General features: G+C 43.3%; 1 protein-coding gene, 1 long non-coding RNA gene, 2 other non-coding genes and 1 pseudogene across 4 annotated transcripts; 3 read left to right on the plus strand and 2 right to left on the minus strand.

Moving 5' to 3' along the window:
- Positions 1-345: 345 nt before the first annotated feature.
- On the plus strand, positions 346-427 carry TRNAS-CGA. The gene has a single exon. It is a non-coding gene; the product is annotated as a tRNA-Ser (tRNA).
- Positions 428-6,364: 5,937 nt separating this feature from the next.
- On the plus strand, positions 6,365-6,446 carry TRNAS-CGA. The gene has a single exon. It is a non-coding gene; the product is annotated as a tRNA-Ser (tRNA).
- Positions 6,447-7,753: 1,307 nt separating this feature from the next.
- LOC123402080 lies at positions 7,754-8,721 on the minus strand (annotated as a pseudogene).
- A 1,815-nt stretch (positions 8,722-10,536) lies between these two features.
- On the plus strand, positions 10,537-14,456 carry LOC123419246 (extensin-like). The gene has a single exon (XM_045107143.1). The coding sequence runs from the start codon at positions 10,739-10,741 to the stop codon at positions 13,871-13,873; it is 3,135 nt and encodes a 1,044-aa protein (XP_044963078.1). The 5' UTR covers positions 10,537-10,738; the 3' UTR covers positions 13,874-14,456.
- A 541-nt stretch (positions 14,457-14,997) lies between these two features.
- LOC123419262 lies at positions 14,998-15,896 on the minus strand. Its single transcript, XR_006618308.1, has 2 exons — positions 15,766-15,896; positions 14,998-15,693 (listed from the first exon to the last, which is right to left on the minus strand). It is a non-coding gene; the product is annotated as an uncharacterized LOC123419262 (long non-coding RNA).
- Between the last annotated feature and the right edge of the window lie 1,320 nt (positions 15,897-17,216).

A 17,216-nucleotide genomic window follows, 5' to 3' on the forward strand; every position in this document is an offset into this window, starting at 1 on the left:
TCATAGCCGTCCCAACAACCTTTATGATAAGAAGAAGCACTTAATCAAACATGCCGGTGGAAGTGATGAGCAAACATAGCATGTGATTCGAACATTACTGGCTATGCACAAGTAGTTGGGCTCTCTGTGGCAGAAATTTGTGGTCAACCAGTTTGGTGCATGCCATCCTGTAAATATGCGGTTCGCTGATGGTCTGGATGACAGCTCCTGTGCCGACGCTGCCTCTTTTTAATCGTGAAATTTTGCGGCACCAGTTTGGAAATGGTGGTAGAAATCCAGTATGTGTGTACTTGGCCGTCAGGTGCGTCAGTAGATATAACCTTTTAAGTGAGTGTTTCCGTCAAAGTCGATATGTCCGAGTGGTTAAGGAGACAGACTCGAAATCTGTTGGGCTTTGCCTGCGCAGGTTCGAATCCTGCTGTCGACGATTCTTTTTGTTTTTCTTTTTCTTTTGCAAGGACATTTGTTGTTGACTGTCCTACGCTTCGAGGAAATCTTGTCATGTGCTGCTGTAAGATCTTGTTGATACAGTACAATCTTTGAAAATATGTTGATGAAATGAACAGGTGGTTAATGCGCTGTGTTGAAACCGGAGTAAGATTCTGGTCATTGGCTTCCTGAAGTTTGGGTTGGGTAGCAATGCCCCTCAGTCCTCGCTTGGATTGTACTCCCTCCGTTCCAGAATAAGTGTTTTAAGCTTAGTACAATTTTGTACTAGAGCTAGTACAAAGTTAAGACAGTTATTTTAGGACAAAGGACTATGCTTCCCAAATACCTTCGGAAAAAATAGAGACCTCTGGCTGTTGTTTCTATTTCCGACGAAAATCACACTGCAACCTGTATTTTATACTTGTAAACTAAATCCGGATGTATAAACTTACACCGAATTCAATGGAGGCCTCAGCGATTTTAGTTGCATGTTTGGAAATCATAGCGGAGGCTTCCCAAATTTATTGGGATGGGCACCAGCTGAACCTGAAGCTGGAGCTCTCCTCTAGGACAGGTTTCACTGGCAGGCTCGTGGAGCTATGGTTTCAGTCAGTGGACACACTGACTCTTCTTCTTTAGTCGTCTTAACCGAGGAAGAAGATAGCTTAATTACCCTTCGTTTTTAAACATAAGTTTGTTTTAAATATTTTATTAAAAAACTACTCCCTCCGTTCCTAAATATAAAACCTTTTAAAAAACTAGCTTAATTACCCTCCGTTCCTAAACATAAGTCTTTCTAAAGATTTCACTAAAAAATTACATACGAAACAAAATGAGTGAATCTACGCTTTAAATATAAGTCTTTTTTTTTTTGCGAAATGCACAAGAATTATTCTGCTTTGCCAAAGAAAAAATGCCAGGATTTTTCTACGCAACGTGATCCGCTTGGTTCTTATTTCTTTCTAATCTGTTGGTCCCTGAAACGCCTTATCCTGAAACTGGCCTCACGCGTTTGTGCCTTGACCGTATTGACCGTCTTTTAAAATATATGTTTTGATGTCTTTTTTTTACACACTGTACACTGTACATTTTTTATACATACAAAATATTTGTTAATGACAGTTTAACATTTTTTGAATACATGATTAACAATTTTTTAAACACATGTTTTGGAGAATTTTTTAATATGCGTTAAACATTATACACACTGAGACATTTGTTACATTGTATAACAATCAAAAATATTTAAGAAATGCATGCTAAAAATGTAATATTCATTTCTTTCAATTAAAAGAACATTTGTTTACAATTACATTGTATAAAATTTTAAAATGTGATGTATTTTTCTGAAATGCATGATTTTAAAAAATACATTAGCAAAACATATTAGACTGTGTTAACATTTATCAATTTGAGGCGAATATATTTTCAAAAAATTGAAATACAGTAAGTTTTTATTGGAATATGTGTATTTATACTATTTAAAAATAAAAAAAATAAGAATGAAAATACGAATAAAAACTGGTGTACGTGTACCCACGTGATTATGGCCCGGCCCATTTGGGGTGGCCCTAAGCAATGGCGGACCTAGCCCACTGGACCAGAATGGGCGAAGTACTATTGTACACATACATTTCTTTATTCTGTTATTTTTTCGCCTTCCTTTATTAGTATAAAAGCACTTTTTCAATCTCAGAGTGGACCATGGCCCATCCTAGACACCCTCTACCTCCTCCACTGGCCCTAAGGCGGGACGTGTTTGTGCCTCACGTGCGGGTTGGACACAACGGGTCCCCTTCTTTCCTTCATGTAAAACCTAAGCTAAACCTTCCTGACACACTGGAGCTTTTCCTAGTCAAGCCCTCGTGACATTTAGGACCACATCGACGAGTGAACTCATTCAAAAGAAGAACTTGACCCTTTAAGAACGAATTTTATTGTTCAATTTACAGTGTCCATCACAAGTCTACACGCACTGGGAGAGAAATTTCCAACTAATGACACCCATCTACTCATCTAGATGTTGCCAACCTTGATGATTGATGAGTATGATTAATTAGAAAATTTCCATCCGAGTGAAAATTGCCCAGAACATGCAATCAGTTCATCCAAATATCCCTGGCAATCCTCGTTCTTTCCACAAACCCAAAAGTCTCTAGTTGTATATGGGTGCCCTCAAGTACTCCAGTTCAGGGGCGGACCTAGAAACTAATTTAAGTGGGGGCAAACAATAGGAGTGGGGCACACTTTGTACGAATTTACATAGTTTTGGCAAAAAATTCTGAAATTTCAAAAAAATATAACTGGAGTTCCATATTTTGAGTGGGGTCCTAGGCCCCCACTCCCATGAACGTGGGTCCGCCCCCGCTCCAGTTCATATATCTCAATGACGACTTATGTGTATCTTCGAACGGCCTTTAGGATTGATTCTTCCCTAATGTGGACACGCTCATGAATGGCGTCGGCCGAGCACGCAAGCACTTAATGTACAAGTGGACGAACTGTGATCCTAGTCTTGGTTGTCGAAAGTCTTTGTAAACAATCACGTCGATTACCATTTCAAAACCACCACCATCCTTTACTTCTCCGATGAAGATTCATCAAAGAATATATCCCTTAAACTCTTCATCTACACTATGGAACATTCATGTAAAATTTGATTGCAAAAGTAGTAGGGTACAATGAAAAGCTAAAAAAAAACGTACCTAGGCAATTCATCGAACACTTTGCAGGCAGAGGAGGTGACAGCCACCACCGGTGGCGTTGAGGCGACGACGAGACTATGAGTGGACGATGGATGTTGGGGGATGGCCTCCAAGCTCAGAGGAACATGATTCTCCTCCAAGCCATGCTCGTCCATCGCTGACCAAGTTTTCCACGTCCCAACTTTTATTTTCTGAATTTTGCCGGCGTGGTCGCGATTCTGCCACCGCCTAGCTCATATACTAGTGTTGTACGATATCTAGGTCATTTGTTGGTTCCGATTTGGATGAAACCAAGCTCGGCGGTGGCTTTTTTTGTTCCACGAGAGCGAGACCGTGAAGATATGAGCAATTTCGAAAACACCGTCGTCGCCGAGCTAATCTAACTTGGCCCAAGAGGTCGACAAGGTCGGTGAGTGTGCCTGGTGGTCGACGAGGGAAATAAAATTGATGGAAACGATAACGACGTGGAGGTCGTGGAGCGCTATGGATGTGCCACAGATGAGGGACTTTTTGCTAAGAAGTTGCTTCGGTCACTCGAATTTGAGGCGCCGACGATATACCGCCAAATTTTTTAACCGTGCAAGGGTTCGGCTAGATGTGGCTTAATTCCTCAAAAGGGAATATTTTAAGGAGTTAAGTACTTTCGAGGGTTAGACTAGCAATGTCTTAACACCTCATCACAAACTTATTCTCTACATGACAACTTAGTGACATCACATCTTTAGACCAAGCAATTTAACCAAAAGTAACATGTTAGGTAACTTGGAATCAACCGGTGGAAGACAACCATTTCCTTTCTATAACTATACAATCGAATCCCGCAATTGCCGCTCTAATATGGCATTGCCTCATGGGAGTGGCGGAGCCAGACAAAATATGGAGGGTTTGCACACCTAACTTTTTTCCTATCTAATCCAAGTGTCACACAATAGTTGGCAAAAAAAAATGATACATATAGCACAATCAAGTCAGACAACATTATAGTTTTCAAATATTCCAAATTTGCAACATTGCAAATACAAATAGTCTTATATGAAAGATACTCATACGTAGACATGTAAAAACTACAACACTAAGTAACTCTACGACGTTCGTTTGCCATGAAAGCTTCAACTATGTCTTTCTCGCTTACTTTCAAGAACACATCTCGCTCAATGAATGTGACTAAACAATTGTTGATGAGATCATCACTCATACTATTTCTTAACTTATTTTTCACTAGATTCATTGCTGAAAATTCTCTTTCAACACTCGTCATGGCCACCGGTAAGATCACTACCAATTTGATAAGCATGTAGACCAAATCATAGAGAACATGTTTGTTTGTACCAACAAGCATAACAGAGAGTTCACCAATATTACACACTGCTCTGAACCTATCATCTTGTCTCATATCATCAATAAAAGTAGCAAGTTGGAATTCAAGCCTTAGCAAATCTATGCTTGATATGTCCTCGGGGTAGAATTCAACAAGTTTCATTACCTTGAGTGCATCATAAGAAGCAAATGAATTAGAGGGGTACACACAAAGCAATACGCTGCTTCCTTTGAGACATTGTATTCTAGCCAACTGTACTTTTCAAACCAAACAAAACTAAAGTGTCGATTTTTACCATAGATTTTCCTGACTTCAAAAGCATGTGCATATGGATGAAATGCTGTTTTTGCAATATATCTTCTTCGAACACTATCTTGATCATTAAAATCATACTCTGAAATAGGAGTTCTTTTTGCTGGATTGCCTGAAAAGACATGTGCACCTGGCTGTTGGGGTGGTGGAAGACTTGGCGTTGTCTCTTCGATTTCAATATCGATCTCAGTATCAATGTCAGTATCTGAATGGATTGGAGGTGGGGAATTAGGACACCCTGCATTTCCAATATCTTTCATGTGATGTTCAATAGCAATCTTCCTCGCTTCTCTTCATGTTTACAAAAAAGGTCCAGAATGGCACTATTCCTCTTCATGTTCTGCTATGCAATTATATCAAAATTAAAACATCATTGCCAATCCAGCATCAGCATACCAAATCACTTCTACACCTAGACCGGGCATCAATTTACTAAGCAGGAAAGCATCAATTTTTTGGGGGGTTTGGAATTTCACCTTGTGATTTGTTCAACCGGAGGCCATCCGGCAACGAGAACTAGAAACCGTAGGTCCGTAGCAGGGGAGGCGACCACTGGCACCTGGCGGGAGTGACGGCGACTGAGCGGGGCGAGCGGCGAGCGACGAGACAAGGGAAGCACCGACCAGCAGACCAGCGAGATGTTGCAGTGAGAGGAGGGGAGCAGCGGGAGCAGCGCGAGGAGGAGAGTGGAGATCGGTAGAGGGGAGAGACGTAGAGGGGAGAGACGTAGAGGGGAGAGACGTAGAGGGGAGAGGGGAGAGGAGCAGTGAGAGTCGCCGGAGCCCAGAGCCATGGCGGCTGGGGGCATGGGGTGGGACCGCGTGAGGCGGGAGGCAGAGGCGAGAGACGAGAACCCTAGATGGGGAGAGCCGGCTGGGCTTAAGCAGTTTTTGGGCTAAATTAGTACTACTCCTAGTACTACTCCCTCCGTTCCTTAATATAAGGTGTGTTAGTTTTTAAAAAAGTCAAAGGATGTCTATGTTTGACCAAGTTTGTAGCAAAATATATAAACATGTAAAATACTAAAAATAACAAATATAAAAATATATTTCACGGTCAATCTAGTGATAATGATTTGGTATTCTAAGTATAGATATTTTTATCAATAAACTTGATTGAAGTTAGAGAAGTTTAACTTTAAAAAAATACACCTTATATTCAGGAATGGAGGGAGTATTGCTATTTTTTTCCTCAAATTCTGGATGGACCACCGTGCCTATACACTGCATCCGCCAATGCCTCATGGTACGCAGATGACATAACATGGCGAGTGACAATAATAGGACGAGGAACAATGTCTAGGAGTATGGCAATATAAAGATGATTAGATGGGAGCAATTAATTTTAAAAAAAACCTATCCGAGCGACAACATGGACTTTCGGCAGTCGACGTAAATTAAAAGGCGAAATTCATCTTATGCAATGCATAGTTGAAGCTTTTCTTTGCCTTGCTCATGGAAAAAATAGAGCTTTTCATTGAAGAGAGCAAGGACCAATTTTTGCTCTGGGACGGGAATGAAAAGGCCTTACCACCGCATGACGGAATGACAGGGTACAACTGCACTAATGTGTAGCTATGCTTTAAGATCTTGTCATCAAAGTCGATATGTCCGAGTGGTTAAGGAGACAGACTCGAAATCTGTTGGGCTTTGCCTGCGCAGGTTCGAATCCTGCTGTCGACGGATCATTCCCTTTTTCCTTTTTTTTTCTCATCAGCTTCCTGAATGTCGACTACCATTGTCCCTTAACTACTACTCCCTCCGTTCGGAAATACTTGTCCCACAGATGAATGTATCTAGACTTACTCCCTCCGTCACGGTTTAGAAGGCACGGTTAGACTTGCGTGCGTTTCCAAAATAGACAAAGATTAAGGCACGGTTAGACTTGCTTGCGTTTCCAAAATAGACAAAGATTAAGGCACGTCGCATTTACTCCTAGCAGCTAATTAATACTCTGTTGTACTACTTCTATATGCATGCCTAGTGTGAATGCTATTTTTTAACTCATTTCACAGCCAATCAATAACCACCTAGGTCCTAGAGAATTTGGATGTACGCGACGGAGGGAGTATTTTATTTATAGATACATTCATTATATCCATTTCTAGGACAAGTATTTCCGGACGGAGGGAGTATGTACCAAGTTGCAGTATCCCAAATTTCTTGGTCTCTGTAAATACATATTTATTCTGATTTCTGAAGCTACCTGAATGGATCGATCGACTTTTGGCGAATGGTAGCGGGAATCCTCTGAAAGATGGGAGCATACGGATTGATTCAGATCAACATGGAATTGTTACCTCATGCTCATTATAGATTTTCCCTGGGGAATGACTTATCTTGGATTCAAAAACAAAGAATAGCCTAGCAGAAGAAAGTAGTTATTCTTGCATCTCTGCTACTAGGAAAGTAAGTCATTGACAAAGGACCCAACCCTTCTGAATTCGCTGAGCGAGACCTAAGATCGGAATGAACAGCAGTCGAAACCCTGAGCCCATCGTGTCTGCCAGCTATGCAATGGCTCTACTTGAGATTCCGTAGGGAGAGCAGTCGCTAACCTTTCCTTCGGTCAATCACGAGAAATTTGATATGCGCGCATTTTGACAGTTTTGTGTGATTTGTAGCAAACTATGAACTGGAAAGTTCTCCCCCAAATAGGTGTGGTGGTATGCATCTGTGGTTGTGTTTGCGCTAGTGTTTGGATCTTATATACAGTTCTTTTGGGGTATGAACAGCCAAATTTGAGGCATCCATAACACAGCATCGTAAACATATTCTCTACATGACTGCTCACCGACCTGACATCTTTAGCCCACCGAAAATAACAGGTCGGGTAACCTGGGACTCTACGGTCATATACCGTAATATATAGCCACTATAATATGTCATTGCCTCATGGTACATTAAGTCAGACGCACCATCGCCTCAAACACCCTAATTCGGTAGCTTCTTCTGAAGGTCTGGTCAGCTTGTGCTATTCGAATTTTTTGTTATGCGCCGCTGCACAAGAATTCTTCTGCTTTGTCAGAGCAAAAAAGCCGGGATTTTTCAGTGCAACATAGAAACAGATGAAGCTTCCCCGGCCCTTTGCTTCAGATGCCCAGCCATCACCAGTTCATGTTCCTCTATCATCCTTTCTGTTTAATCGGATGGCCCCTGAAATGCCTTTTCCTGAAACTTGCCACACGCCGTTGCGGATTGACAATATTGCGATGCCAGACAGTGAGCTTCTGATATCCGGCCAGACCTGTGTGCGGTCACTGGAATTATTGGCTCCAGAACTATCCGCAGCAATGGAATCTCAAGTAGCCAGTCGAGACACTATGCAGGATCCAATAAAAGAACAGAGCATATCTGAGCTTATTTCTTCAACTATCACACTTCAGTTGTGATCACAGCCATAACAAACGGTGGTAAGAGCAGCAGCCAAGATGGGCATCAACTCAGGGTTGCTGAAGACACACAAAGGGCAGGTCGCGCACCTGTTTCTTAACTTGTCAGAATTGACCAACAATCTCCGGGGATTAAGAAAACACATGGCCACGTAAAACAATGGTTTACCTTGCATTGTGAGGCTCTTACCCCATCGAAGAACTGCTTGATTCCCGGCAGGGAACAAAGAAAAGCAGCCAAGAAGCAGTATAGATTCTAGAAAACAGTAAACCGACCTGAAAAAGAGGAACACACACACTTGCAACTACTCCCTCTGTACCTAAATAATTATAGTTGGGAAAAACTAGACTAGTTCTTCCCAACTACAATTATTTAGGTACGGAGTAATAGAGTTATCTGAAAATGTATGCCTAAATTTTGTCTCCTTGTGTCCCTGTGGTACGCCTTTAGTACAGGTCCCTTTCATTGGCTAACCAGAATAGAAAAGAAAAGGAGTCATTGTAATGTTCTTTTACAAAACAAAAAATATCATAGCTGACCATCGAATAGAACTATCACTGTACCAGACTACCAGTGCAAGAAATTTCCTTCATGCACATATCGGTTGATACAATGCAAAGTGTTCTGGCTAGAAATGACTTGAAAGAGTACGTAAATCCGTATCCATTTTATTTTCCACGCATCAGGTTTATTATTCTTAGCCGCCAGTGACAAAGAGATCACAACCTAATCAGTACAGACTGCAGATAATAATGAACTCCAGATGTCAAGTGCCACCATTAGCCAAGGAATAAGTGATTTATACAGGAGAGAAACTTGAAACCTGAATGTAACTACTACAACACTTGAGTGAAACAATCTACTTCAGCCAAAAATCACCAAAGATAGGGCCCTCCATGGATGGATATCCGTAAATAACCATACATATATCACCGTAACTAGTGAGAACAAAAACATGCTTGTAAATGCAATAGCCTACACATTACCTGATCGTTTGGTATCGCCATTTATTCATGCAATGACTCAGAAGACAACTGATCAAATGAAAGAATTCCATCTCCAGATCTGACGAGTCTGAAAAGATTTCATAACCAGTAAGAATAAAAATTAACATAGGTCGAGAAACAGCTTGTTAAGATCTTCGGCACTCCCTTATTAGAATATTGTCAGTAGATTTTTATGGATGATTAATTGTCCACTGACCGTAAATAGTTAAAGATCCTTCTTTGTGTCTTCCAAGACTACGTTTTGCAGTTAGGAAATTCATCTACTCAGAGTCAAACAATGCATGCAAAACAACAAACAAGAAGCCAATGACAATCATACCCAGCCTTGAACACATCTTCTTACGTGTCCTGCCCGCTTCTCCTATGGCTATAAATAGTCAAAGATCCTTTTTTGTGTGTGTTCCTAGGCTACATTTTGTAGTTCGGAAATTCATCTACTCAGAGTCAAACGATGCATGCAAAAAAATAAACAAGGCAATAACAATAATACCGCTGCCCACTTCTCCTATGAATATGAACGCCCCCTACAAGAGTTGTGCTCCAGCATTGTTGTAACTTTCAGTTTGGCATGTTCGAATATTTTTTGGAGAAAGGCATCTTGATTTCTTGAACATTACGCGGTTCCACTGTCCAATTAGCACTGGGGCAACAATTAATGTGACTTTGGAAGAAGGTCTAGCTTTTGCACCGACGAGAAGACACAAGGATTGACATTGGAATGAGAATCAAGGAGAGTTGTTTTGCTTGGGATGCTGACACAGCAACCGAGCTGATCTGGTGCAGGAGCAGTTCCAATTTTTTTAACTTGAGATACAACTGCGAATCTACTTACCATAGCTGGAAACGTCAGATCAACTAGATCCTAATTCTACCTACAGATATGAACAGATGGAAGCTCCACACGGAGAGATGCGGCTTGATCGGCCGGCCTTCCTGGGTTTCTGAGCTGCCCATGGAAGCTCACAGCTGGATAGATCTTCCATCCATCTGATGTGTGCTGCTAAAGATCTGACACACTAGCTAACTATCTCTGAGGTCAACTTGATCGTGTGCAGCAGTGCTGCGCTGTCATGTTAATCAACTCAACTGGGGCACACCTGGCATTTTTGACTGCTCATTTGGAATCTGCCGACGCCACCCAAGGTCTGCTCCTCCCGGCCAACCTGTTACCACCCGTGTGGCATTAACTGTCAATATCATGCATGGCCCTGTGATCTAGGCAAAGATGCTGTGCACGGAGAACAATGGAACCTGCAAAATGTCAATGAAATTAGCAGAGAAACACAGTGGATTGTACTGCCTTTTTTTTCACTTATGTGATTCGTTCTCCCTCTTTCATCTGTCAGAACACAGCTGGTGAGGAGCTGACCTGAGAATTAACAAATGCAGGCCGGTGCAGTGCCTGGCAGTGTCAGAAGCTTCTTCGACTCGGATCCAGCAAAACGTAGCCATTACCAAGGTCGAGGTTACACCCACTATAAATGGCTAGCATCGCTGCTCATTCTGCATAAACCCGTAAGCTAACACAAACAGCTCTCTCTGGTCGGTATTCAGGTTCAGCGTTCTCATCCTACGATGAGATCGCTGCTCCCTGTAGTTCTTCCCATCCTGATTCTTGTGCTTGCCGCCCATGTATCCCAGGCAGATAAGAGTTCTGCGGGTGGAAACGGGAAGGGCTCCTATGGTGGTGGTGATCACAAATCAAATGGTGTAGGGCCGGTGAAAAATCCACATTGCCCTAAACCAGGACGTGGTCCGAATCCCCACGACAAGGATGGTCCAAGCAATAGGGGTCGAGGACCGCCAAACAAGGACTGCGATGATGCAGAGACATCACCGTCATCGCCTGATGGAGCTGGTCCTTCCCCAGACCAAGGTAACGGTACCCCATCGCCACCGTCAACCCCGTCTTATTCTCCACCGGCTCCATCTGACCAAAGTAATACTCAGTCACCTCCACCTCCCTACCAACCTAGCACTCAATCCCCTTCACCGTCATCATCATCTAGCCCCCCACCACAAGCTCCCGCCACCCCACAAATACCTCCATCGCCACCACCACCTCCATCTAGCCCACCCATAGCACCTCCCGTGGACCCGACTAATGAGCAGCCTCCACCATTGCCATCATCTAGCCCACCCACAGCACCTCCGGTGGACCCGACTAATGAGCAGCCTCCACCATTGCCATCATCTAGCCCACCCACAGCACCTTCGGTGGACCCGACTAATGAGCAGCCTCCACCATTGCCATCATCTAGCCCCCCACCAGTAGCTCCTGCTACACCACCTGCCTACCAACCTAGCCCTCAATCCCCTCCACCGCCATTGTCATCTAGCCCCCCACCACAAGCTCCACAAACACCTCCATCTAGCCCCCCTGTTACACCTCCAACCTACGAACCTAACGATCAATCGCCACCGCCTCCATTGAATCCTCCATCCATTAACCAACCACCTCCATCTAGCCCACCCGCAGCACTACCTCCGGTAGACCCAACTAATGAGCAGCCTCCACCGCCACCGTCATTTAGCCCCCCACCAACAAATCCTAGTACATCTCCACCATACCAACCTAGCAACCAATCCTCTCCGCCACCATCATCATCTAGCTCCCCACCGCTAGCTCCAGTTACCCCACAAACACCTCCATATAGTCCCCCAATTGCACCTCCAAGGTATGAACCTAACGATCAACCGTCACCGCCACCATTGAATACTCCATCCATTCCCCCACCGCCACTAGTTACCACACCCGTAACACCTTCAATGCCCCCGACTAATGAGCAACCTCCTCCACCATCACCATCATTTAGCCCCCCACCAATAGATCCTACCACACCTCCACCCTACGAACCTAGTGATCAGTCCCCACCACCGCCATCCTCATCTAGCTCTCCACCGCTAGCTCCAACCACCCCACAAACACCTTCATCTAGCCCCCCTGTTACACCTCCAACCTACGAACCTAACAATCAACCGCCACCATCTCCACCGAATTCTCCATGCCCTCCCCCACCACCTCCAACTAGCCCACCCGCGGCACCTCCACTAGACCCGACTAATGAGGTGCCTCCTCCACCCTTGTTGTCATCTAGCCCCCCACCAACAGATCCTAGTACACCTCCACCAGACCAACCTAGCAGCCAACCCCCTCCACCATTATCATCTAGCCCCCCACCACTGGCTCCAACCACCCCACAAACACCTCCATCTGGTCCCGATGTTGCACCTCCAACTGACCAACCTAATGATCAACCGCCACCATCACCACCGAGTCCTCCATCCATTCCCTCGCCGCCTCCATCTAGCCCATCCACAACACCTCCTATGGCCCCAAATAATGAGGAGCCTCCTCCACCATCACCGTCATTTAGCCCCCCACCAATACCTCCTACTACGCCTCCACCCTACCAACCTAGCAATCAATCCCCTCCACCGTCATCAACATCTAGTCCTCCACCACTAGCTCCAGTCACCCCACAAACTCCTCCATCTAGTCCCCCTGCTACATCTCCAACCTACGAGCCTAGCAATCAACCACCACCGCCACATTGCCCTAAGCCAGGACGTGGTCCAAATCCCCATGGCGGTGATGGTCATAGCAATAATGGTCGAGGACCGCCAGAAAAGGATTGCAATGAAGCAGAGACATCACCGCCGCCACCTGATCCATCCCCAAACCAAGGTAATGGTTCGCCATCACCACCGCCACCCCAGTCTTATTCTCCACCCATGGCTCCACCTCCATTAGATTCTAGTCCTCCTACTACACCACCGCCATACCAAACTAGCGATCAATCTCCTCCACCGCCGTCATCCTCTAGCCCCCCACCTCTAGCTCCAACTGCCCCACAAACACCTCCATCTAGTCCCCCTGTTACACCTCCAACCTATGAACCTAACGATCAACCGCCACCGCCACCATTGAGTCCTCCATCCATTCCCCCACCACCTCCATCTAGCCCACCTGCAACACCTTCAATGCCCCCAACTAATGAACAACCTCCTCCATCATCACCGTCATTTAGCCCTCCACCAATAGCTCCAACTACACCTCCACCCTACCAACCTAGCGATCAACCCCCTCCACCGCCATCATCATCTAGCCCGCCACCATTAGCTCCAGCCACCCCACAAACACCTCCATCTAGTCCCCCTGTTACACCTCCAACATATGAACCTAGTGAGCAACCACCACCGCCTCCATTGAATCCTCCATCTCTTTCACCACCACCTCCATCCAGCCCACCTACAACACCTCCAATGTCCCCGACTAATGAGCAGCCTCCTCCACCATCGCCATCATCACCATTAAGTCCACCTGTCACACCTCCAACGTACCAATCTAACCAACCACCACCATCGGCACCACCACCACCTAGTCCCACAACAACAATGTCACCACCTGGCCCCCCTACCGGTACTAATGGATGGGTGCAAGTTCATAACTTCCGTGACACCTTGTACTGGCAAATCGCGCGCTTTGCGGTGTTAATGCACAAGTTGGTATACAAGAAGGAGATGACCCTTGTCGATGTGTTGTATGTGAGCATGCAACCTTCAGGAATTGGCAACAACTACTTTCTTGAGATAAAAGCTGCGGATGAAAATAATAAGGTCGGCAGGTATCAAGTGCTCGTATGGGGTGTGCCTGGGTCAACAGCTCAACCATGGAAAGTATTGTCGTTTCAATTTGTAGGATACTAAGCATAAGAATCTAGCTAGCGGCCATGTGTGGTATTTTTAGGGAAAAAGCATAAAGAATTTTTGCAGTCAACATGCGCCTGCATGTTTGTAGATTAGTTAATCTTTGTAGCATTTAGGGGCTTGATATACCAATATATGATTCTGATTTCAATGATAAATTTTTCTTGTGCTCTTATTCAAAATTGCCTGAAATTTATAAAATATGTTTGGACATGTAATCATATAACTAGAAGCATAAGCATGATTCACTGCCCCGTTTGTTTGATGGTTGCCCTGTAATTCCTGCTGATTTTTCCTGCTTATTTGTAGTTCACTATTTTGTTAGTTCTAATCTTTGTTACAGGTAGTAGTTTTTAACATTAATAGTGCCTGCATGCTGGCAAGAAATATCCTAGGCAGTAAAGCTGCGTGTGTGCAGCTATCTAGATCAAAGAAGAAGGTGAAAGATGCTAGTAACATGACGGTAGTAACAGGTCAAAAAGAATTTGACAGTAGTCTTTGCTGATCAGTAAGTGATTAGTTGTACAAACAATGAGCTGCATGTAAGCTAGATGCGAAAGTCAATTTGGCTAGTCACTAAGTAATAGAACATGAATTCAATAACAGCAATAAAACAAACATAATTATTGGCAGGTTGACACAAGCAGGACCAAGTGTATGCACAAAATTAAGTGCCAAGAAGTTGCATTTCCATGACTTGTTTTAGAAATGTAAGTGCAAGTACCTAACTCGGCCGCGTTGAAACTTGTACTCGGTTACATCAGCCTAGCCATCCTAGACATAAGTGTAGAACCAAAAAAGAGAGCTGAATAAGTAAATCACCAGCAGCACACGGAGAATGACTACATAGTTAAGAAGCGATTATTTTCAGTGTAAAAAAAAGGCGGTTGCAGCCAATCTTGATAGTATGTAATAAAAACATCCGGTAGGAAAATTAGACCAAAAAAAGGAGTATTGCAACTTCAAAATTGAACTCATAGAGGTACACCTTATCATCAGGCAAAACAAAACTATCGCAAATAACTTAGTCAAGTTGAACTACGGGGCAAAACCTCAGCAACAACACCTGACACACAATCGAAAAGAAGAAGTAAGCACCCACCATGTTTGGCCAAAAGAACACATACGTGCCACACCCAAACATTTAATCCTGGAACAGTAATCTTAGAAAATATTCGCGAGTAGTTTTTGTGTTCATAAACTTGACACAACCTGAACAAACAAAATGATCTAGGGGAACAGAACATAACATGATATCATCAGTTTTGTCTTGCCGCGCGTGGTTGTATTAGAAGAAAACAATTCCAGTCCTCAGCCGTCTTTCATTTGACAAAAGAAAAGAATGAACCACATGCGGATTCTAACACCATCTCATGGCCTAGCTGCCTCTTGCGATGGATATTTGATACTTTCTAAAAGTAAGAATCTGCAGCAGCTCCTTATGCATGCCGCCTTCTTGTCAAACATATTAAATGGCAAAGTTCTACCATTTTGGCCTGCAATGCTGATCTACGGTGTAGGGACATATATTGTATTTGCAATTGTAAGTAAACATGGCGAAGGGCAGGTGTTACAAAGAACACTTCAAGTAGCAATTCTGAAATCACCAAAATAAAATTCTGCCACTTCCACAGGGTTAAAAACAAGAGAACAAGTTGAGCATGAGCAAGGCCTTGCTAGGAGGATCGTGTTTTCCGATGATCGGTAAGCAGATGCAAATGCAAAATATTATTCCTCCTCATGGTAAATACACTACCTTCCAGGCAAGGGGAAACGCTTATTCATGCACAACCTCTGAACTGGCATCACCTCATGTCACCCTGTATAAAACAAGCGTATTTTTTTAGATGATAGAATAAGAGCATTGGCAACAACATATGCTTATACTATACCTGGAATTATCAGTATAGCTGTAGAGAACATTTTCTATTTGGCCATGTAGCCATATCTAGGCCCAGGCACACCAGTACAAATTAAATACTTCACTTGGTCATGACGACTCCAAGAAGATCAAGAGAGATGAGCCGACCTGTAATGAGACATCATATAACAAATCAAAAACTGGATCCATGATGGTCTCAAGAAAACGTACATGTCTTGCTTGCAGAAGATGTGATGCATTACCACCGAAAGATGCATGGTTTCACCCATGAAGAATTGCCTCATATTTTTGCTTAGTGAGATCTGATGAAGGTTTTAGTAGAGTGATATTCTAGATGATCTCTTGCCAATAATAGGTGGGGTGCTGCAACCACAATCAGTAATATAGTAAGGCTTAACAAGTAACAATGCTGAACAAATCAATGGGAGTACCAGCTTGCAAAACTTATTAACAAAAGGTTATATCCCCAAAAAGGAAGAAAATGAATTAAATGACTGTATTGTTGCATCATGCAGAGAACATGTTTAAACAGGCATGATAAATAATGGCTAAGTATATAAAGGGGCAATAGCCTAGATATTTAAAACAGATGTCCAGAATAAAATGGTCAAGAACTTCAGACTTATTCACTTAAACCCTAACAAAAGATACTCCCTCCGATCCATATTACTAAACCAGTAACAAGTACTCCCTCCGTTCCTAAATATAAGACCTTTTAGAGATTGCATTATAAACTACATACAGATGTACATAGACATATTCTAGAGTGTAGATTCACTCATTTTGCTCCGTATGTAGCTTTCTAATAAAATCTCTAAAAGGTCTTATTTTTTGGAACGGAGGGAGTAATATGGATCGGAGGGAGTACATAAAATAAAAGTCCTGCACATATAGAAGTGTATATTCACTTAGACCTGAAATTAACTATTCATTAAAATCCTTACTGAACAAGTATTCCGTAAAAGTAAACTAGAGATCCCACTTCAACATCTTACTTTTCCCCAACAAACAACTGGACAACCAGCAGCTTGTAACACAACCTTAATTGTATATACAGATATTGTAGCAGGTTTTGACCATCCTGTGTTTGCGTACTTTCCGTGGATGGACCATTTCAAAAGCACAATGGGACCAATTTATTGGTGAAGTTCAACTCACATTCTTCCCAACACAAGAATGAAATAAATCTAACAAAAAAAGTGACATGATAATTGCAAAATAGTCGACAAAGAATAAAATCAAGGTAAAATGAGCGTACCATATACACTTTGTACTAAATCAGTGACAATTAACATGGATCGGAGGGGGTATGTTATTTGCCGGGGCCTTGACATGCCAATTTTCGACACTCATCAAACTCAGCTGCTTGACGATTGTGACAAATCCAGCGAACCCATGTAAAAGCATGGCCAAATTGCGTGAAGTCAAAATTTCACCTTCCATATGCGGTTTCTCTCGCTG

Source organism: Hordeum vulgare, chromosome 1H (genome assembly GCF_904849725.1).
Source record: "Hordeum vulgare subsp. vulgare chromosome 1H, MorexV3_pseudomolecules_assembly, whole genome shotgun sequence".
Taxonomy (NCBI): Eukaryota; Viridiplantae; Streptophyta; class Magnoliopsida; order Poales; family Poaceae; genus Hordeum; species Hordeum vulgare.

Bases quoted from the DNA above. Each gene is read 5' to 3' on its own strand.
- LOC123419246 (XM_045107143.1), top strand. From the start codon at position 10,739: ATGAGATCGCTGCTCCCTGTAGTTCTTCCCATCCTGATTCTTGTGCTT.